The sequence below is a fragment of the Salvelinus namaycush genome, chromosome 30 (assembly GCF_016432855.1).
Source record: "Salvelinus namaycush isolate Seneca chromosome 30, SaNama_1.0, whole genome shotgun sequence".
NCBI classification, from domain to species: domain Eukaryota; kingdom Metazoa; phylum Chordata; class Actinopteri; order Salmoniformes; family Salmonidae; genus Salvelinus; species Salvelinus namaycush.
In genome coordinates this window covers 27,246,928-27,269,183 of record NC_052336.1, presented here as the reverse complement: position 1 = coordinate 27,269,183, position 22,256 = coordinate 27,246,928, and the positions used below count along the sequence as shown (strand labels likewise).

General features: G+C 42.3%; 1 protein-coding gene across 5 annotated transcripts in view; it reads left to right on the top strand.

Annotated features, from left to right (window-relative positions):
- LOC120024941 (activating molecule in BECN1-regulated autophagy protein 1-like) overlaps positions 1–22,256 on the top strand; it is a 98,696-nt gene that overhangs the window by 25,865 nt on the left and 50,575 nt on the right. For 3 of the 5 annotated variants that reach the window (XM_038969316.1, XM_038969317.1, XM_038969315.1), the window contains exons 9-11: positions 5,364–5,546; positions 10,661–10,741; positions 11,806–11,909. In XM_038969316.1, the coding sequence (XP_038825244.1) occupies positions 5,364–5,546; positions 10,661–10,741; positions 11,806–11,909 (368 nt within the window). The remainder of the gene's footprint in view (positions 1–5,363; positions 5,547–10,660; positions 10,742–11,805; positions 11,910–22,256) is intronic. The other 2 variants (XM_038969319.1, XM_038969318.1) reach the window with 1 other exon arrangement.

Genomic DNA, 22,256 nt, shown 5'->3' with positions numbered 1-22,256 from the left:
CTAATTTCTACCAGCATGTTAAATGTGCAACCAGAGGGAAACAAACTCTAGACACCTTTACTCTACTACACAAAGAGATGCATATAAAGTTCTGCTTCTCCCTCCATTTGGAAGATCTGACCATAATTCTATCCTCCCGATTACTGCTTACAAGCAAAAACTAAAGCAGGGAGTACCAGTGACTCGATCAATACGGAAGTGGTCAGATGAAGCAGATGCTATGCTACAGGACTGTTTTGCTAGCACAGACTGGAATATGTTCCGGGATTCATCAATAAGTGCATCGCTGACATAGTCCCCACAGTGACCGTACGTACATATCCCAACCAGAAGCCATGGATTACAGGCAACATCCACACCAAGCTAAAGGCTAGATCTGCCACTTTCAAGGAGCGGGACACTAAACCGGACACTTATAAGAAATCCCGCTATGCCCTCAGACAAACCATCAAACAGGCAAAGCATCAATACAGGACTAAGATTGAATCAACTACACCGGCTCTGACACTCGTCGGATATGGTAGGGCTTGCAAACTATTAGGGAATACAAAGGGAAACCCAGCCGCGAACTGTCCAGTGACGCGAGCCTACCAGATGGGCTAAATGCCTTTTTATGCTTGCTTCGAGGCAAGCAACACTGAAGCATGCATGAGAGCACCAGCTGTTCCGGACAACTGTGTGATCACGCTCTCCGTAGCCAATATGAGCAAGATCTTTAATCAGATCAACATTCACAAGGCCGAGGGGCCAGACGGATTACCAAGACATGTACTTGCATGCGCGGACCAACTGGCAAGTGTCTTCACTGACATTTTCAACCTCTCCCTGACCGAGTCTGTAATTACCTACATGTTTCAAGCAGACCACCATAGTCCCTGTGCACAAGAAAGCGAAGGTAACCTGCCTAAATGGCTATGGCCCCGTAGCACTCACGTCGGTAGCCATGAAGTGCTTTGAAAGGCTAGTCATGGCTCACATCAACACCATCATCCCGGAAACACTAGACCAACTCCAATTCGCATACCGTTGAAACAGATCCACAGATGACACAATCTCAATCGCACTCCACACTGCTCTTTCCCACCTGGACAAAAGGAACACCTATGTGAGAATGCTGTTCATTGACTACAGCTCAGCATTCAGCACCATAGTGCCCACAATGCTCATCACTAAGCTAAGGACCCTGGGACTAAAGCCTTCCCTGTGCAACTGGATCCTGGAAGGGCCGCCCCCAGGTGGTAAGGGTAGGCAACAACACATCTGCCACGCTGATCCTCAACACGGGGGCCCATCAGGGGTGTGTGCTTAGTCCCCTCCTGTACTCCCTGTTCACCCATGACTGCATGGCCAAGCACGACTCCAACATTAAGTTTGCTGACGACGTAACGGTGGTAGGCATGATCACCGACAATGATGAGACAGCCTATAGGGAGGTGGCAGTGTGGTGTCAGGACAACAACCTTTCCCTCAACGTGAGCAAGGCAAAGGAGCAGATCGTGGACTACAGGAACAGGAGGGCCGAACACGCGCCCATTCTCATCGACGGGGCTGTAGTGGAGCAGGTCGAGAGTTTGAAGTTCCTTGGTGTCCACATCACCAAACACACCAAGAAAGTCGTGAAGAGGGCACGACAACCCCTTTTCCTCCTCAGGAGACAGATTTGGCATGGGTCCCCAGATCACTGCTACTATGCTGCTACTCGCTGTTTATTATCTATGCATAGTCACTTTACCCCTACCTACATGTACAAATTACCTTGACTAACCTGTACCCCCGCACATTGACTTGGTACCGGTACCCCCCATTATTGTTATTTTTTGTACTTTTTTTACTGTAGTTTATTTATTAAATATTTTCTTAACCAACAAAGCAGTTTTAAGAAAATAGAGTGAAGTAATCATTTCACACTAAGATCATTACCTGTTGTATTCGGCGCATGTGACAAAATAAAATTCGATTTGATTTGAGTATCTGAGGTGAAAATGGGTCTTTATATGGCCAGTTCCTAGAAAGCCTTTTCTAGGGAATTTACTCAAATAATTTCCTGTTGAACATTGTGAGAAAGCTAGTGGAACTTTGTAGGTGCCTTGTCATTTGTAATTTGCCTGTATAGCTTGCAGCCAGGAAAGAACTACGTTAAGAGTAGATAGTGTCCATAATCTGATCATCTCTGCTGTTAACCTGTTTCAGAGCTTGACAGTGTCGTTGATAGCGTTCCTTCATGGGCAGACCTCATAGATATCCATGTCCACTGCTGTTCCTTCTCACCTCTGGTGTGCTGGACCCTCCATAGAAAAGAACACGATGCACCCCCCGACCTTCTCTTCCCAGCGCATTCTAAACTCCAGAGTTGAAATTTAGGATTTTGTTTCTAGGATATCCACTGATCAAAAGATGTTGTCCTGTAATGGACCCTGCCTCCTTTTATTTTGGCCATTGTGAGAAGGTTTGACCCGTGTCACGTCAGATTCATAAAGCTTCAGTGGAATTGATGGCAGATGTGGCAAACTCATTAGTAGAGTCAGTTTAGGATCACTTTTAATACTTGCCAGTTGTTGATTTATTTCCCCGTACTTGTTTTAGTTTCCAATCCAGTATTTTGCATTGTAATCCAATTGCTGACCCTCTGGGCATATTGGTTACATGATTGAATGTCCATGCAATAACTTTTTGATTAATGTTACTCAGGATTTTCCAGCTGTTCAAGTAATTGTGCAGGCAGATAAACTCATTTGTGACATGAACAGCTCTGCAGGGATTGCATAGCAGGCTACACTATAACTTCAAAAAAGCATGATCTTAAATCTTAATATCGAAGTCTTGCAAGCTCCTTGAGCCCTTGTAAAACAATCAATGGGAAAGCTAGACCGAGGTGTGCATACAACTTGACTTGTGATAATTGCATCTTGCTTTTGAAAAACCCGAAACCCTAATTTTCTCCTAGTTATGTCATTTGGATGGATTTATCTATTTATGTTTGTGGAGTGTCAACATTGACTGTCCCAGACCTCCTTGTCTGCTGTCAGCAGCACAAACTAACATATTTACTTTACTGATTTAGCTATGTCTCTGCCTTCACCTCTTCTGACTCTTGAGCTTTGTTTACTCAAACCAACACGTTGGTTTCAATCTAAACACTAGTCTGTGGCCCTAGCCCAGTTTAGGCTATTTACAGTATCTAACATCCATTTTCCTCTTAGTGGGTACTCCGACTAGGCTGTAGATATACCATAGATGCTTTCAGATTCTAAAACAATTTCTACACAATGTTCTCAGCTTAGCGAAGCCTGATGAAGACAATTTATAGTTTAGTATTTACACTGAACAAAAATCTAAATGCAATTTCAAAGATTTTACTGAGTTACATTTCATATAAGAAAATCTGTCAATTTAAATACATTCAGTAGGCCCTAATCTATGGATTTCACATGACTGGGAATACATACATGCATCTGTATACCTTAATTTAAAAAAAGGTCCGGGCGTGGATCAGAAAACCAGTCAGTACCTGGTGTGACCACCATTTTGCCTCATGCAGCGCGACACATCTCCTTCGCATAGAGTTGATCAGGCCGCTGATTGTGGCCTGTGGAATGTTGACCCACTCCTCTTCAATGGCTGTGCGAAGTTGCTGGATATTGTCTGGAACTGGAGGACTCTGTCGTACAGGTCGATCCAGAGCATCCCAAACATGCCACGGAAGAACTGGGTCATTTTCAGCTTCCAGGAATTCTGTACAGGTCCTTGCGACATGTGACCGTGCATTATGCTGAAACATGAGGTGATGGCGGCAGATGAATGGCACAACAATGGGCCTCCAGAATCTCATCATGGTATCTCTGTGCATTTTATATTGCCATTGATAAAATGCAATTATGTTTGTTGTCCGTAGCTTATGCCTGCCCATACCATAACCCCACCACCAACATGGGGCACTCTGTTCCCGTTCACAACGATGACATCAGCAAACCGCTCACCCACACAACGCCATGTTGCCATCTGCCGTCTGCCCGGTACAGTTGAAACCGGGTTTCACCCATCGAGCACACTCCAGCGTGGTCATCGAAGGTGAACATTTGCCCACTGAAGTGGGTTACAATGCTGAAGTTCAGTCTGGTCAATGCCCTGGTGAGGACGACGAGCACGCAGATGAGCTTCCCTGAGACGGTTTCTGACATTTTGTGCAGAAATTGTTCGGTTGTGCAAACCCACAGTTTCATCAGCTGTCCGGGTGATGATTCTGCAGGTGAAAGGTCCCTGGCTGGCGTGGTTACATGTGGTCTGCGGTTGTGAGGCCGGTTGGACGTACTGCCAAATTCTTTAAAACACTGTTGGAGGTAGCTTATGGTAGAGAAATTAACGTTAACATTAAATTCTCCGGCAACAGCTCTGGTGGACATTCCTGCAGTCAGCATGCCAATTGCACACTCCCTCAAAACATGAGACGTCTGTGGCATTGAATGCTCACTAACAGGGATGTAAACAAATTTGTGCACAAAATTTGAGAGAAATAAGCTTTTTGTGCGTATGGAAAATGTCTGGGAACTTTTATTTTCAGCTCATGAAACATGGGACCAACATGTTGCATTTATATGTTTTTGTTCTTTGTATATAAAAAAAAAACTGTCAAGAATGCTTTAATTGCAGACATATACACTGAGTGTACAAAACATTAGGAACATATCACAGACTGACCAGGTGAATCACTTGATGTCACTTGTTAAATCCACTTAAATCAGTGTAGATGAAGGGGAGGAGACCGGTTAAATAGGATTCTTTTTAAGCCTTGAGACATGGATTATATACGTGCAATTCAGAGGGTAAATAGGCCATCAGTTTCCCATCCCTGGTCTATAGTCTTCCAATGTGGTGTAACTCACTGGATCTCAGCTTAGTGTTTATTCAGCTCTGTTTACATGGGGAGCACTCTGTGTTCAGTTAGCTTCTGAGCTGCCCTTCCTGTGTAGGTTTAGTGCTGTGGTACCAGAGTGCAGCTCAAGGCTTATCCACTTGGATCAGTCAGTAATTGAACCACATTGTAACTATGGCCCTGAGAGTTGAAGCATGAAAGAGAGGGAAATGTACTTTATTTTTTTTAAAGAAGAAGCCTGCTCCATCTTTACCGTTTGTGGGCTCTGGGGTTTGTCTTGGGTTTGTTCAGGTTTTTCTGGTATTAGCACTGCTTTCTACCTGGTTTGCTCGTTTTTATTTATCACTTCAAAAATAATACATATCTACACAGTACATACAAAAAAAACGTGACTGGGATAGCACAATAAAGTCAGACAGATTTCTATTGTCTATTCCTCCTGGGTTATCTGATCACCATTGCTTTTAGTTGTGTGTCGTTGCTGTGTTCATAGGTTGTCACCTGCTGCATATTACGCCCAGCGGATGATTCAGTACTTATCTCGGCGGGACAGCATTCGCCAACGATCACTGCGCTACCAGAGCCGACTGCGGCCTCTCTCATCCACCTCGGATAGCCCAGGAAGCAACTCCTCCCCCTCCGTTGAGAGCAACGAGGCGGACTTTGAGGAGTTTGAGTGAGTCGTCTTCAACCTACAACATCCAATGCCTTTTTGTATCCCTTGACACTTGTTTATGAAGACATTTACAGAACACATTATGATGAAACATCCTATAATTGTCAAGAGCTTTGGGATTTATTCCACAAGAAGCACTATTAATGGAATTATTTGCATGAAACCATACCATAGCGGAATGCTGTGCTTTTCTGTCCCCAGAGGGGAGGCACCATTGCCAATGGGTGAGAGAAATTAATTCCCTCCATTATGTCTCCACACACCCTCTGTATGATCTGGAACGCATAATGACTGTCTAACAAAGCAGCAGCAGAAAAACCCTCCTACCAAAATAACTTGCATATCGAATGCCTGATGCGTGGCTCTCAAAGGTTGAATTTGTGATGGTGCAGGGAGATGGTGTTGCTTGCAGGACCATGATCCACCAGGGTCAGTGATTTGTAACATTCAATGCTCCCAGGACTTATTTGAGGGCATCAGTCTTCTCGGGCCTCTGCAGACTTTGTACTGTAGCATCTTTGGCTGAATGAGGTCAAAGGAATTCCCCTGGTGCTATTCCTCTCCAGCAATTAAGGACATATTATTTATAATGATAAGAACTGTTTGTCAGAATGATCAACTAAGTTATTCGTCGCTCTATCAACTTTTTTAGAATGCCTTTTATTGTCCTTTGGGTTGGATTCCGAGTTACATGAAACCAGCTGGGACATATTCCTGGAGCATGTAAACGGTCTAATGTTGCTAGTTATAACTGGGTCATTGCATGGTGTGGCGTCAGCTCCACATCAGTGGAGACAGTGTCTGTTCTCTTCAGACAAGATTAGACATGTGCTGCCACCCTCTCGTTCATTATTGAACCTGATGGGATTCAGGGAATTATAACAAGACAACATCCCCTTATCCCCCATTCCAGATTTAGGCTTCTGCTAGCCAATTGTTTTATGATTGGTGTGGATCAGAAAACTTTGTAGCCATAGTGATTGCAATTAACAGTATGGGGTATGGCTCCATGCATCACAGACACAACGCTGTTGTTAGTTGAAGAGAGAGGGGGGGTCTCAGATTTCTGGGGGTATGACGTTTCTCAACTCTCAGTAATGAGCGATTGTCACCGTTTAAAAAAACGAAGTTTGCGGTACAGTAAGTATTTGAGATGCGGAGGCTCGTGCACGTTGGCCATTTTGCTGTCCGTGCTAGTACCGCTGGAAAGTTTTTAGGACATTCAATCTACAGTTAGATTGAGCAATTACACGGCTAACTATGAGAAATATTTACAGTTAGCTATATAGCTAATGTGTTTTGATTTCCACTTGGCGAATTAGCCCCAAATGAATTAGCCTACGTAGGCAAATGGATCTCTAATTGAACGGAAAAAATCGGGAGAAGTCTGGAGCCCTATTGTGACAGTGAAATATAGCAACAGTCTATTTTCCTCAATAAAGCACTGCGGATGGCTTTATAAGATTATCATTTTTTCAATAGCGCTGGTGCGACCAGCACTGTCTGAGCGGGGTCTTTCTGGAGCAGGATGCTACAGGTGATTTTAAAAAATAATTTAAAAAACAATTAATTCTTAACACAATACACACTATTGATAGGTGTTTTGTTTGATTTTCACAAAATCAAATATTTTAACGTGCAGAATAACTGTGGACAGATTTTCACTTTTTCTTTAATAAACTGGTCATGTGCCAGTTGCACAATGAAAAGAGATGGCCTTTATAGCCAGACAAACCCTATGGCGCTTTTGGAATGATGTTAAGAATTCACTCACTGTAATGGAACCAGCAAACAGTGAAAGTAAACCTAGATTACAGTGCTGTGAAAACATACAATAGCAGTCTCAGACTATAGATGAATCCGGATTATGCTCCCCTTGAGAACTGCACAGAACGACAACGCTTGGTATTTTAAAGGGGTGTACTGAGGAAATCATTTTAGAGCTGTAGCCTAATTCTCTTCCAAACCCTCGACCTGTTTCGTAACATGCTGATCCGAGAGAGAGGAGAGAGCAGCGGTGACACTGTGGCCTGTTTCCACGGAAAGCAGCTATCACTAGGCCATTTCTTAGCTCTCCTTTCTTCTCATCTCCTTTCCTAAAGGAATTGTGGATTCATCGAAATGATTTAGTTTTCTTCGCTTGCGAAGAATGAGGCTGGACATTTATTCAACTTACTTATGGGTGCACCTTGTCCACATTTTTTGTTTGTAGTTTGTTTTAGAGATGAAACGGTATGAAAATGTAGTATCACGATTATAGTGATCAAAATTATCACGGGTATCAGTATTATCTCGCGGTATTGTTAAAATGTGCTGGAAATGTTCAGAAAGTACTGATGCACACACTGAAATCATTTCACCAAGTTTTATATTGAAAACCAACAAACAACAAATAAAATGAGCGGCACTATGCATTTTGTTGTGTGCATAAACATTAAAATAATAACATTAACATTAAAGATGACACCATGTGGCCATGAGAGTTAAAAGTTTCCCTAGTGCAGGTTTTAATGAACACAACCTTAAGTAAGCAAATCAAACGTGCATGTAAAAGCAACACAAGTAAAGCAATGTGCATGTAAGAACAATACAACCATATGTAAACACATCCAATGTGCATGTAAGAACAATACAACCATATGTAAACACATCCAATGTGCATGTAAGAACAATACAACCATATGTAAACACATTCAATGTGCATGTAAGAACAATACAACCATATGTAAACACATCCAATGTGCATGTAAGAACAATACAACCATATGTAAACACATCCAATGTGCATGTAAGAACAATACAACCATATGTAAACACATCCAATGTGCATGTAAGAACAATACAACCATATGTAAACACATCCAATGTGCATGTAAGAACAATACAACCATATGTAAACACATTCAATGTGCATGTAAGAACAATACAACCATATGTAAACACATCCAATGTGCATGTAAGAACAATACAACCATATGTAAACAGATCCAATGTGCATGTAAGAACAATACAACCATATGTAAACACATTCAATGTGCATGTAAGAACAATACAACCATATGTAAACACATCCAATGTGCATGTAAGAACAATACAACCATATGTAAACACATCCAATGTGCATGTAAGAACAATACAACCATATGTAAACACATTCAATGTGCATGTAAGAACAATACAACCATATGTAAACACATCCAATGTGCATGTAAGAACAATACAACCATATGTAAACACATCCAATGTGCAGGTGTTGACATTAAAATAACACAAAATATGTAAACAAATCAAATGAACAGCACTGATTGTATGTCCGTTCTCTCCTTCATAAAGAAATCAGGTGCTGCTGGCCTAACATCCTGTATGGATGCATCTTTGTTCATTGAAATGAAATGTAAAATGTAAAAATGTCAGCATATTTACTTTGTCAGGTTTAAGTAGTGATCTGCGTGGGGAGACGATGTGCCCGCTGGCACTGCATGTTCTGCAGACAGGGTGACCATCTTCGATTAAGTTTCCCTCAACACTCTTGCAAAACCCAAAATACGACCACACTTCAGATTTGATCCTCTTAGAAGGCTGAAAAATCTCCCGAGCGCCGTCACTGCCTTCCGCCATGTTTTCACACAAATCAAAACCCACGTTGCATGCTGCGCCCGCGTCAGACTGTTGCTAACTTTGGTTGATGCTTGACAGTATTTACCGTGAGTTTTTCAAACCGCGGTAATCGAGCACAGTTTTAATGACAATAAAAATTTGAAACGTTAATATCAACCGGCGGGAATTTTACCGTGGTTTATCGTGAGACCGGTAACCGTTTCATCCCTAGTCTGTTTGCAAGTTTATGAAGTCCTCCTCGACCAGGTAACTATTACATTTATAACATGGCCCGCAAAATAGGTTTACTTTAGACTTGAGCGTCATACATAGAATTAAGTTATACGGCCAGTCAGCCACAGAGTATCATTACAGTGGGGAGCAAACAACATTTTGCCGTTATTAAAATACAGTTCTGGGTGACTGATGTGAGATGGGGCATCTTCAAAGCCAAAATATGACCTCACCAATTTGGTTCATGAATTATTCCGCCAACCTGACTGCCCGACTTAGAAATTCATTGCTGAGGGTATATGAGTGTTGGCACATTTCATATCAGTTATTGAAATGTATATTTATGAAAGCATGTCTATTTCCGGCCTGCTTTCCGATTAGAGTACTTTCAGAGGCTCTGCGTTCGTCGGGTTTTCTCGCTCTCGCGTCCTTCACATTGTCTCAGTTTTCAAGAAGTGTAAAGCAAATTCTGAATGTGAAACGTCCAGTGGATCACACAGAAGCCGCGTCCTCTCAGCTGATACTCTACTCTGATGGAAATATGATGCATATTTAACTCCTCCTGGGGTCGGCGAATAAATTACAGCAACCAATGTTCCTGTAATGGCACAGTCTTCCTTTGCAAGGTCAGATATTTACATTGGAGTCATTTTAGCAGATGCTCTTATTCAGAGCGACTAACAGGAGCAATTAGGGTTACGTGCCTTGCTCAAGGGCACGTCGACAGATTTTTCACCTAGTCTGCTCAGGGATCTGAACGAGCTACCTTTCGGCTACTGGCCCAACGGTCTTTAACCGCTAGGCTACATGCCGTCCTGATTCTATACAGTGTCTCCTTGGCCTGGAAATATTTAGCCTTTGTTTTTCCTCCTTTGAATGTGTCCAGATTAGATTATACTGTGTTGTGAAAAGGGGCCCACTTACTAGCAGTTTTTCAAACCTGTTAATGGAGAAACATTGGAGCCATAAATAGCCATCTTTATGCATTGCAGCATTTTCAAACTTTTGCGAATCTTCTCTGGAGTTTCTGTTTGGCTGCTTGGTTTTTGAGGCTGCTGGATGATCACAAGCAGTACTGCAACTTTCTCCCTTTGGTCTGGGTCTCAAGCTCAAGCCAATAATAAGTTAGGCTAACATCAAACGTTTAAGTGAGCCTGCACTATATAGTGAGTCCAGCTACTCACAGGTCTCTCAGTTAAGCTCAGTTAAGAGGGTTTTAATTTTTCTTTGTATGTGTTTGTCTGTTATCTCCCTCCCTCTCTATTATCTCCCTCTCTTCACAGGGATAACAGTGATCGCGCCAGACACAGGGCTCCACGCAACGCTCGTATGTCTGCCCCCTCGCTTGGCAGATTTGTTCCCCGGTGGGTGGCCCTGATATGATTTTTTATTTTTTTTTATTTTTTTTAGGGGTGGATCAGCTTAATATTGCGGAAAGAATGTTGCTTCCAATGTAATTGTCTGCATCATTTCCAATCCCCCATATTTTTTGGGGTAAATATATATATCCATACACGTATGCATACATATACACATATATACATACACATACCTGATATGATTAATTGATTGATTGTTTTATTGGGAAAACGGTGCACGGAGTACAACCCAAGGGATAACACGTTAAAGCGATTCCACTGGTTTCCCTGATGGAATACACACAATGCAGAGCAAACAAACAAAAACAGCCATCCCTACAATAAAAAAACAGCTTCACACAGCATACAATAAATACTGTAAATACATAACAACAAGAAAAGAAAAGAAACAGAAAAACAAAAACAAAAACATAAAATAGTCAACCTATTCAAGCTCATCATTTGTCCTCCTGGACTCTGAATACATTATACTTATTGGCTCTTCATATTCCAATGGATGTTTTTTGGCCAATGATATGAGCAGGCAATGACATAACGGGACTCTGTGTCCCGAGGATTAGTATACAGGAAATGTTTTACATATTCTCCAACTTTTGCTAAAGTTTGATTTGAATCGGTCTACCCAAAACCAGGGGTGAGCACTAGCACAATCATACAGCACAATTTTTAAATTATTTCTTTGAACCTTTATTTAACTAGGCAAGTCAGTTAAAAACAAATTCTTATTTTCAATGACGGCCTAGGAACAGTGGGTTAACTGCCTTGTTCAGGGGCAGAACGACAGATTTTTACCTTGTCAGCTCGAGGGATTCGATCTTGCAACCTTTTGGTTACTAGTCCAACTCTCTAAACACTAGGCTACCCTCATCAGTTTGTGCAACAATGTAGAGTCGGGTAAGGCTTTTATAAAAACTTACCTGTGCTTTTTAGTCCCCTATTACGCGACAGAGATGGTCTCCAATTTTCTCATATCTTAATTATGGGGTGAGTAAACTCTGTCAGTTGTTGTGTGATTTCTATATAACGTGATGCTTCTCTCTTTCTTCAAGGAGGTTCCTACTGCCTGAGTATCTGCCATATGCTGGCATCTTCCACCATGAGAGGGGCCAGCCTGGCCTGGCCACCCATTCTTCTGTCAACAGGATCCTAGCAGGTAGGCAGAGTTATCCCTCATGTTTTCATCTTGTGTTTCTGTTTTGGAAACTAGGCTGCTAGCAGAGCTGGCATTCCAGTAATATTTCAGATCACGTTGGTGCTTTAGGATCTGGCTGCCCACACAATGTACCATTTTCGGGATGGATGAGCAGTTCAGCCACTCATGAGTGTTAGTGCAGCAGCACAGGTAAGTGTTTGCGAAGAGGGCCTCTGCGTAATGACTGCCCTGTGCTCTCCACCCACGCTTTTGGAGCAAAATCCACATGCTCCAGTGGTATCGATGTGGACGTTGCAGATAATGAATTCGTCGACGAGAGCGCTTCAGAACCTCTTTTTTTCCCCTGCCCGCCCACACTCTTGCAAACATGCTGGAACGCCCACACCAGCCCCAAAGAGCGAACTTATCAAACTACCCCCCCCCCCCCCCCCCCCCCCCCCATGCTTTTGCATTATGAATGGTTTCTGACTCCTCATACCCAAAGGTAGAACGCATTCACAGGTCATGTCAAACCAAGCCAAATAGTCCCGCTCACCTTTTGCTTTCGTTGGCTGACAATGACCGATAGTCACAGTGAGACATTAGAGGAGAGTGCTGCTGTGGCTGCATGGTGTTGTTTCTCATTGTACTGTATCACCGTCATTGTGTGTGTCTTGCCCACCGCTGAAACCTCCTACGCACACCAAATGTTTTACAATTAGTGTTTCCTTTCAACTTCAATGAAAAATTCTTACATTTGTGTGTGTGTGTGTGTGTGTGTGTGTGTGTGTGTGTGTGTGACGTCTGTGTGTGTGTGTGTGTGTGTGTGTGTGTGTGTGTGTGTGTGTGTGACGTCTGTGTGTGTGTGTGTGTGTGTGTGTGTGTGTGTGTGTGTGTGTGTGACGTCTAGTTAATAAACAGAGAAATTACATCAGGGTTTTATGCCTGTTGAGTCAGAAGAGACGTTCTCCGCCCAGCCCTCCATTTGCTTCCTACGCTGATTGCTGTGCCACCTGCATTGGTGATGGTTTGTCATGTTGCTCTTGAAATGCCACAGCAGCGCACGCAGTGTTTAAGTTGAAATTACCTTTCACAGCCATTCAGCATAGCTCGTTCATAGATGGCCTAGTCTTCTTTTGTTTTTGCTGTGTAAATGTAGTGAAAATTGAGAACTGTCTTTGTCACCAGCAGAGGACAGTAATGACCATATGCTTGTATATGTGTATGAGCCTTTATGTAAGAGATATAAATGCAAATCTTTAATCATTCCAAAAATAAATAATGCTGGTGCACATTTATATAACTGCCAGTTATCTTTTTTCAATGGAAGGGTTTTGTCTTTTAGGGGTTCACTGTTCATTTTTATGATACAAAAAGTGCATTTTAAACATTTAACTTTTAATTGAAACATTTAAACTTGCATAAAGACATGAGGTACAGTGCACACGTCATTCAGAGTTTGAGAGACAATTGAGCAGCTCAACCGGGTTGAGGCTATGTCCCTTCTCATCTTGGTGGCCAATCAGTGTCTGAGCAGAAAGAGAATTTGTAAATGGAGAAGGTGACCTGCGATGACATCTCATTGTCACCCCAAAGGTCAGGAGAGAAGGGAACAGACAGGCTGATATTATCTGCTCAGACTGTAACCCAGAGTGAACCCACTGCAATTACCAATCCCAGTGGAGAAGGACCATGGAGAAGGACAATAATGGAGTGGACAGAGAGGGTTGTTGGTTCAGGCAGCACACAAAATGGAAATGATCTGATAGAACACAGACAATGGTTGTTCAGAATATTTTGGCTATTTTCATTGTACCAGTAAATCATACATCATTAATCCATATTTCTATCTAAGGACATTAACTGAACTTAGTAGTATCTCCTATCTTTGTCCAACTTTCTTTATTTTATTAACACCATATGTTCAATGCCAGCGACTTATATGATATTAACCAAGAGCACACCAAGTAGCAAGTACTGTATTGTATTGCATGATTATAGAGAAGCTACTTTTATTTCTGCTCTATCTCCCTTGTCCCCCTCTGGGGTTTTCTACTTTTGACTGGGCTGGTGGCAGATGTCAGCTTTTCACCCCTCTGTGCATTGACATGTTGGTCAAGGCATCTGTATATCAGTTCACAGATATGCCAGCATCATCGAAATTGCTGGAACTGATGACACCCTTACACAAAGGCCCTCAACCGTACAGCTTTTAATGCATAACACACAGTGCTTCAGATCGGTACTCTTCTATTTCCGTGGCTGCTACTTCAGTGTCTCTGTTTTTCTAGGATCTCTTTCCCTATTGTGTGAAAGTTCTTCCCTTTCGATAAATCCATGGCAAAGTAAGGGTTTCATGTCAAAACAGAATGTATCATAAAGGGAGCAGTTCAGAACCATTGAGGACATACGGTGCATTATCCTTTGTTCACTCTGCTTCTTTTCAATAAAGGGTTATTCCACTTGTGAAGTTGACTAAAAACATTCTGGATTTGTTGTTTCTTTGCCAGGTCCCATTGCTCAGATACTTAGCAATATAATCTTACATTTTGTGATAATGTGAGATTTTGTTTTATGGATGAGTTGGCAACAGGGCCAATGGCATCTAAGTCGAATCCAATTTGATTGGTCACATACACATATTTAGCAGATGTTATTGTGGGTGTAGCGAAATGCGTGTGTTCCTAGCTCCAACAGTGCAGTAATATCAAACAATTCAGAACAATGTCGGAGTGGCATTGACTAAAATACAGTAGAATAGAATACAGTATATACATATGAGATGAGTACAGCCGCATGTAAACATTATTAAAGTGACTGGTGTTCCATTATTAAAGTGACCAGTGATTCTATGTATATAGGACAGCAGCCTCTAAGGTGCAGGGTTGAGTAACCGGGTGGTAGCCGGTTAGTGATCGCTATTTATTGGCTGCTCTTATATTTTAGGGAATTAAAAGTGCAATGTCGTCAGCAATAGGGCAGTGGATTTAGCCCAGAGCTTGTATTCTCATCATTGAGTAATGTACACTACATTAACCAGAGGTCAAACCATTGGCATGTGTATGATGCAATATAGAATGGTTTGTGCTTTAATCCATACTGTTTTAATTCAATATTTAGTATCAGTCTGTAAGTGCGTGTTCAGATGTGAGAGTACCTGGAGGCATGCTGTATCAGTGAGACAGGAAGTCTTAATTAAGGCAGCTAGCTCTAAGACAGTCCGTCGGTCATGTTAGCTCTTTCCCAGAAGTTGAACAGCAAGGGCCCAATGTTCCTTTCCCCCCACTTGGGCTTTGTCTTGAGACTACTGCCAAACAAAAAATATGAGCTTCAGGGAAATCACACGTTCAGCCAAGTGGAGAGAGGATATGCCAGGTGTGTTTTATTATGTGACGCTCCGGGTCTCTGACATACTGTGAAAAGAGGGTCTTGTCACTCTCTTGTCACTTTGCCCTGCTTCAGTCCGCTATAACCTCATTCACCTTCGGTCTGATCAGTCACTTTCTCTCACTCGGTTTGCCTTCTCTTCACCCCCACACTGTGTCTACTTCAACCCCTCTTCTCTCTCCTCCAACCCTCCATTGTTGTCTTTCCTGCTTATCCCTACGCTTTTTTTCTCTTCAGTCACTCCATCCTAAATCCACCTCTCCTCCAAAGTAAATCTCTTGAGCTTAACTCGTATAAGGAGCTACTTCCTTGCTGATGTATAGAAGAAAGCATTTCCCTCCTTTTAAGGTTCACCCTTTGAATAAGTCATATAATTTATTCTCATGTACCTTGGAATTTGCAGCAGCAGCTCCCATGCTGATTACAGGTGGGAGGGTTGAGAACAGCATTATACATGTTAAAGATGTACACGAGCAAGTCCCAAACTGATGTGTGCACAGTGTACGGCTTCCTCATTTCCAACATCTCTTCCTGATCACTGCTTCAATTGTTTTTCTGCTCAAGTTATTTTCTTTAGCTGTGCAATTGAATACCCTATGTCAAGTCAGGGATGGGAAACTGGCGACCTCCCACCCTTTTTGTAGGACCGCGGATGAATTCCTCACCGCCACGGTTGAGAGTTAAAATAGTAGAATACACAATGTGCAATTTCCAAATTTGTTTGTGCATCAGCAGGTTTTCGCATATGTCAGTCGCTGATATTCACTCAATAAGCCCATGTTCAGCTACATCTTTTTTTATTGATTGGGAAGTTAGTCTAGCGGCCAGCTGTCTAAACTTCTAGTAATGATGGTCAAATTACCGACTGGGGTGGCCCCCATAGATTTTGTTGGTCAATCTCACTCAGTTATCATATTCAAAACAAAACAAAATCTTATCTCTGCCTCATGTCAAAATGTGTAGAATTGCTGTATGGATGTTGGTATGTAGACCCGCGAAACACTGCTGCCCCTCATCGGGAGTTCAGATTTTTTGTGGCCCCCCCATCCCAAGTTGCCCATTCCTGTTCAAAGTACACCATCACCCAGTTGGCTCAGGCACTGTCAAACCACAATAAGTCTGTCAGTCTTCTCCATGTATTTTGTATTGGGAAAGTTGTTGAATATGCAATGCCTGCATTTTGTTAGCCCTCCAGAAATCTGTGTGTATAGGCTATCCCCCAAAGCCCAATGGAAAACCCGAGCCGTAGAAGTTTCCTGTTGAAATGTATTAGTGAAGAGTAAACCAAACTGTTAACATTTTCATATAAAATTGAGTTTTTGTGATTTGCATTTTTCAAATGTATTTGCTCTTCAAAATAACAAAGACAAGATGAGTTACTGTAAATGGTTTGAATCAAAGCGTCCCGGCTGGGGATACTGAGTGCATGAGTGGCTGTATTAGAATATCTTAGCGGGTCCTGACTCAGTAATGCAGTAGTCTCTCTTTATAGACGAGAGGGCGACAACCTTTTATCTCCAGTAGGGGAGCTCTCTTGGAGGCATTTGATGCTGTGGTTGATGGACACTCAGACAGAAAAGTCTAGTGGTTTTAGTGCCTGCCAACATCATGCCCGTCATTAATACAGTTGAAGTTGGAAGTTTACATACACTTTGGTTGGAGTCATTAAAACTCATTTTTCAACCACTCCACAAACTATAGTTTTGGAAAATCGGTTGGGACATCTACTTTGTGCATGACACAAGTAATTTTTCCAACGATTGTTTACAGACAGATTATTTCACTTATAATTCACTGTATCACAATTCCAGTGGGTCAGAAGTTTACATACACTAAGTTGACTGTGCCTTTAAACAGCTTGGAAAATTCCAGAAATTATGTCTTGGCTTTAGATGCTTCTGATAGGCTAATTGCTATCATTTGAGTCAATTGGAGGTGTACCTGTGGATGTATTTCAAGGCATACCTTTAAACTCAGCGCCTCTTTGCTTGACATCATGGGAAAATCAAAAGAAATCAGCCAAGACCTCAGAAAACAAATTGTAGACCTCCACAAGTCTGGTTCACCCTTGGGAGCAATTTCTAAATGCCTGAAGTTACCACGTTCATCTGTACGAACAATAGTACGCAAGTATAAACACCATGGTACCACGCAGCCGTCATACCGCTCAGGAAGGAGACGGGTTCTGTCTCCTAGAGATGAACGTACTTTGGTGCGAAAAGTGCAAATCAATCCCAGAACAACAGCAAAGGACCTTGTGAAGATGCTGGAGGAAACAGGTAAAAAAAGTATCTATATCCACAGTAAAACGAGTCCTATATCGACATAACCTGAAAGGCTGCTCAGCGGGGAAGAAGCCACTGCTCCAAAACCACCATAATAAAAGACAGACTACGGTTTGCAACTGAACATGGGGACAAAGATCGTACTTTTTGGAGAAATGTCCTCTGGTCTGATGAAACAAAAATAGAACTGTTTGGCCATAATGACCATCGTTATGTTTGGAGGAAAAAGGGGAAGGCTTGCAAGCCGGAGAACCCCATCCCAACCATGAAGGACGGGGGCGGCAGCATCATGTTGTGGGGGTGCTTTGCTGCAGGAGGGACTGGTGCACTTCACAAAATAGATGGCATCATGAGGCAGGATAAGTATGTGGATATATTGAAGCAACATCTCAAGACATCAGTCAGGAAGTTAAAGCTTGGTCGCAAATGGGTCTTCCAAATGGACAATGACCCCAAGCATACTTCCAAAGTTGTGGCAAAATGGCTTAAGGACAACAAAGTCAAGGTATTGGAATGGCCTTCAGAAAGCCCTGACCTCAATCATGTAGAACATTTGTGGGCAGAACTGAAAAAGCGTGTGCGAGCAAGGAGGCCTACAAACCTGACTCAGTTACATCCGCTCTGTCAGGAGGAATGGGCCAAAATTCACCCAACTTATTCTGGGAAGCTTGTGGAAGGCTACCCGAAACGTTTGACCCAAGTTAAACAATTTAATGGCAATGCTACCAAATACTAATTGAGTGTATGTAAACTTCTGACCCACTGGGAATGTGGTGAAAGAAATAAAAGCTGAAATAAATCATTCTCGCTACTATTATTCTGACATTTCACATTCTTAAAATAACATGGTGATCCTAACTGACCTAAGACAGGGAATTTTTACTAAGATTAAATGTCAGGAATTGGGAAAAACTGAGTTAAAATGTATTTGGCTAAGGTGTATGTAAACTTCCGACTTCAACTGTAGGTGCAACTGTTGAACCCCCTCTTATAAGAGTGGACTGGATTGTCAGGGTGTTGAGCAGAAATCTCCAGTATGGCTGATTGCATCCCAACTCCTGCTATTTTCCTCCTCTCTTTACATTTCCTGTTTGGGTAACTTTCAGCAGATATAGAAAGTATGAAATGCTTACTGCTGCATTCTGCTTGCTCTATGTTGTCTTGTTTCCCATTACAATACCATTGTTATTGAACTCCTGTCAATGCTCTTTGGTTTTTCTGAATTTGTCTGTCGGTTGGTTGTGTACATTGAAGTTATGCTGTGGTTGTCTGATAATGATGTTCTGATTATGATCAGGGAGGGTTATGTAACATTGTGATAACAATGTTAGAATATCTGAATGTTCTTTTCTGTGATCAGACTGCAGATCGGGCTGTTACTAGCTTAAATGCTGACTGGTAACTGACGGCATGCTGCCCGGTTGTCACCACTGAATGCTTGTTATGTGCACTCACCAATGAAAAGGCGAAGTTTCCAGCTGTCAGCATTAAGCTCAATACATTAGGGATTTAGGCAGTTTCCTGCTTTTGGACTCATTTCTCCATTGGCAGACGGGCAACAGATTTTCTGTTGTGCAGTGTGTCATATCCCAGGAAGTGTACCCAGCTGAATTCTATGTGCACAGGGCCTGCATTATTACACTAAACACGTAAAGAAGTTGTACCCTCTAAAAAATAACCCTAAAATGTCTGCGATATTATTAGACTGTATAATTTATTCTCAATGTTTCATCATGATGCAATAAAGCAATACTTTTTAGAGCAGGGGTCTTCAACCTTTTCTTGCCCAGGGACACCCGCCCAGGCAAACCGACGACCAAGGGACCCCCATAATATGTTAGCACAAAACAAATGTTCTCGTCTTTTCTTATCAAGTGAATAGCAAGGAGAAGTAATCAACCATATTCTTTATTTTTGTTTGTTTGTATTTTACCCTCCTTTTTATCCCCAATTTCGATCTTGTCTCATCGCTGCAACTCCCCAACGGGCTTTTGGGAGAAGCGAAGGTGGAGTCATGCGTCCCTTGAAACATGACCCGCCTAACCGCGCTCCTTAACACCTGCCAGCTTAACCCGGAAGCCAGCCGCACCAATGTGTGGGAGGAAACACCGTTCAACTGGCGACCGGAGTCAGCCTGCAGGCACCCGGCTTGCCACAAGGAGTCGCTAGGGTGCGATGAGCCAAGTAAAGCCCCCCGGTCAAACCTTCCCCTAACCTAGACGACGCTGGGCCAATTGTGCACCGTCCCGGGCTGTGCTACAGCCGGTTGTGGCACAGCCCTGGAATGAACCCGGGTCTGTAGTAACGCCTCTAGCACTGTGATGCAGTGCCTTAGACCTCTGCGCCACTCGGGAGGCCAGTAATCAAACATTTTTAGTTCATAGATTTGGTACATTGTTTTTTATTTTGACCTCCCCACATTATAAATGGAGGAGGAAGTGTAAACTCTAACATAGCCTATTAGATAGAAACGTAACTCCAAACACATTTTCACAAATAGCAGCAGTCAAAGCTTACCAGCAGCCAGTGGCACTTGCCGCGACTGGTACTCGCGGGTGCTTTTTCAAAGCCTATGTCAGATTCTCCAGTGAGTGTAATTTGCTCAATATTAGGAGTTGAGAAATAAAGTTGACATCATTAGAAATTATATTCTCTTTTCCACTGTAGGTATGTAATTCAAAATGTGTTTATTCTGTTGTTGCTAGCAATATTCATAAAAACATGTATTATTATATCAATGTTTTATTATTATTTTTATATATACAGTTGAAGTCGGAAGTTTACATACACTGAGGTTGCAGTCACAAACTCGTTTTTCAACCACTCCACAAATTTCTTGTTAACAAACTATAGTTTTGGCTAGTCAGTTAGGACATCTACTTTGTGCATGACACAAGTAATTTTTCCAACAATTGTTTACAGACAGATTATTTCACTTATAATTCACTTCATCACAATTCCAGTGGGTCAGAAGTTTACATACACTAAGTTGACTGTGCCTTTAAACAGCTTAGAACATTTTCTGGAATTATGTCATGGCTTTAGTAGCTTCTGATAGGCTAATTGACATAATTTGAGTCAATTGGAGGTGTACCTGTGGATGTATTTCAAGGACTACCTTCAAACTTATTGCCTCTTTGCGTGACATCATGGGAAAATCTAAAGAAATCAGCCAAGACCTCAGAAACAAATTGTAGACCTCCACAAGTCTGGCTCATCCTTGGAAGCAATTTCCAAACACCTGAAGTTACCACATTTGTCTGTACACACAATAGTACGCAAGTATAAACACCATGGGACCACGCAGCCGTCATACCGCTCAGGAAGGAGACGCGTTCTGTCTCCTAGAGATGCACGTACTTTGGTGCGAAAAGTGCAAATCAATCCCAGAACAACAGCAAAGGACCTTGTGAAGATGCTGGAGGAAACAGGTACAAAAGTATCTATATCCACAGTAAAATGAGTCCTATATCGACATAACCTGAAAGGCCACTCAGCAAGGAAGATGTGACTGCTCCAAAACCGCCATAAAAACGCCAGACTACAGTTTGCAACTGCACATGGGGACAAAGATCGTACTTTTTGGAGAAATGTCCTTTGGTTTGATGAAACAAAAATGGAGCGGTTTGGCCATAATGACCATCGTTATGTTTGGAGGAAAAAGGGGGAGGCTTGCAAGCTGAAGAACCCCATCTCAACCATGAAGCACGGGGGTGGCAGCATCATGTTGTGGGGGTACTTTGTTGCAGGAGGGACTGGTGCACTTCACAAAATGGATGGCATCACGGGGAAGGAAAATGATGTGGATATATTGAAGCAACATCTCAAGACATCAGTCAGGAAGTTAAAGCTTGGTCGCAAATGGGTCTTCCAAATGGACAATGACCCCAAGCATACTTCCAAAGTTGTGGCAAAATGGCTTAAGGACAACAAAGTCAAGGTATTGGAATGGCCATCAGAAAGCCCTGACCTCAATCATGTAGAACATTTGTGGGCAGAACTGAAAAAGTGTGTGCGAGCAAGGAGGCCTACAAACCTGACTCAGTTACATCAGCTCTGTCAGGAGGAATGGGCCAAAATTCACCCAACTTATTGTGGGAAGGTTGTCGAAGGCTACCCGAAATGTTTGAACCAAGTTAAACAATTTAAAGGCAATGCTACCAAATACTATTTGAGCGTATGTAAACTTCTGACCCACTGGGAATGTGATGAAAGAAAAAAAAGCTGACATAAATCATTCTCTCCACTATTATTCTGACATTTCACATTCTTAAAATAAAGTGGTGATCCTAACTGACCTAATACGGGGAATTTTTACTAGGATGAATTGTGAAAAACTGAGTTAAAATGTATTTGGCTAAGGTGTATGTAAACTTCCGACTTCAACTGTATATATTTCTCGAACCCCCTGCAGTACCTATGGGTCTCTGGAACCCCGGTTGAATACCCTTCCTTTAGAGGCTATGGTGTATTGTGTATGTTGTCTAGGCCCAGCTAGGGGGTAGTGTTGACCTGTGGCTGTGGAGCCAGTAATGGTGGCCATTACTTGAAGATCTTTCTCCTCCCTCCTAGGTCTTATGGAGGAGGGACGTTTATGGGGATAATTCAGGATGAGCTGAGTCTAGGGCAGGAACACACCAGTGCTCCATACTGTTATGGGCTCTTTAAAATCTTGCCTGGAAATTCCCAAAGGATA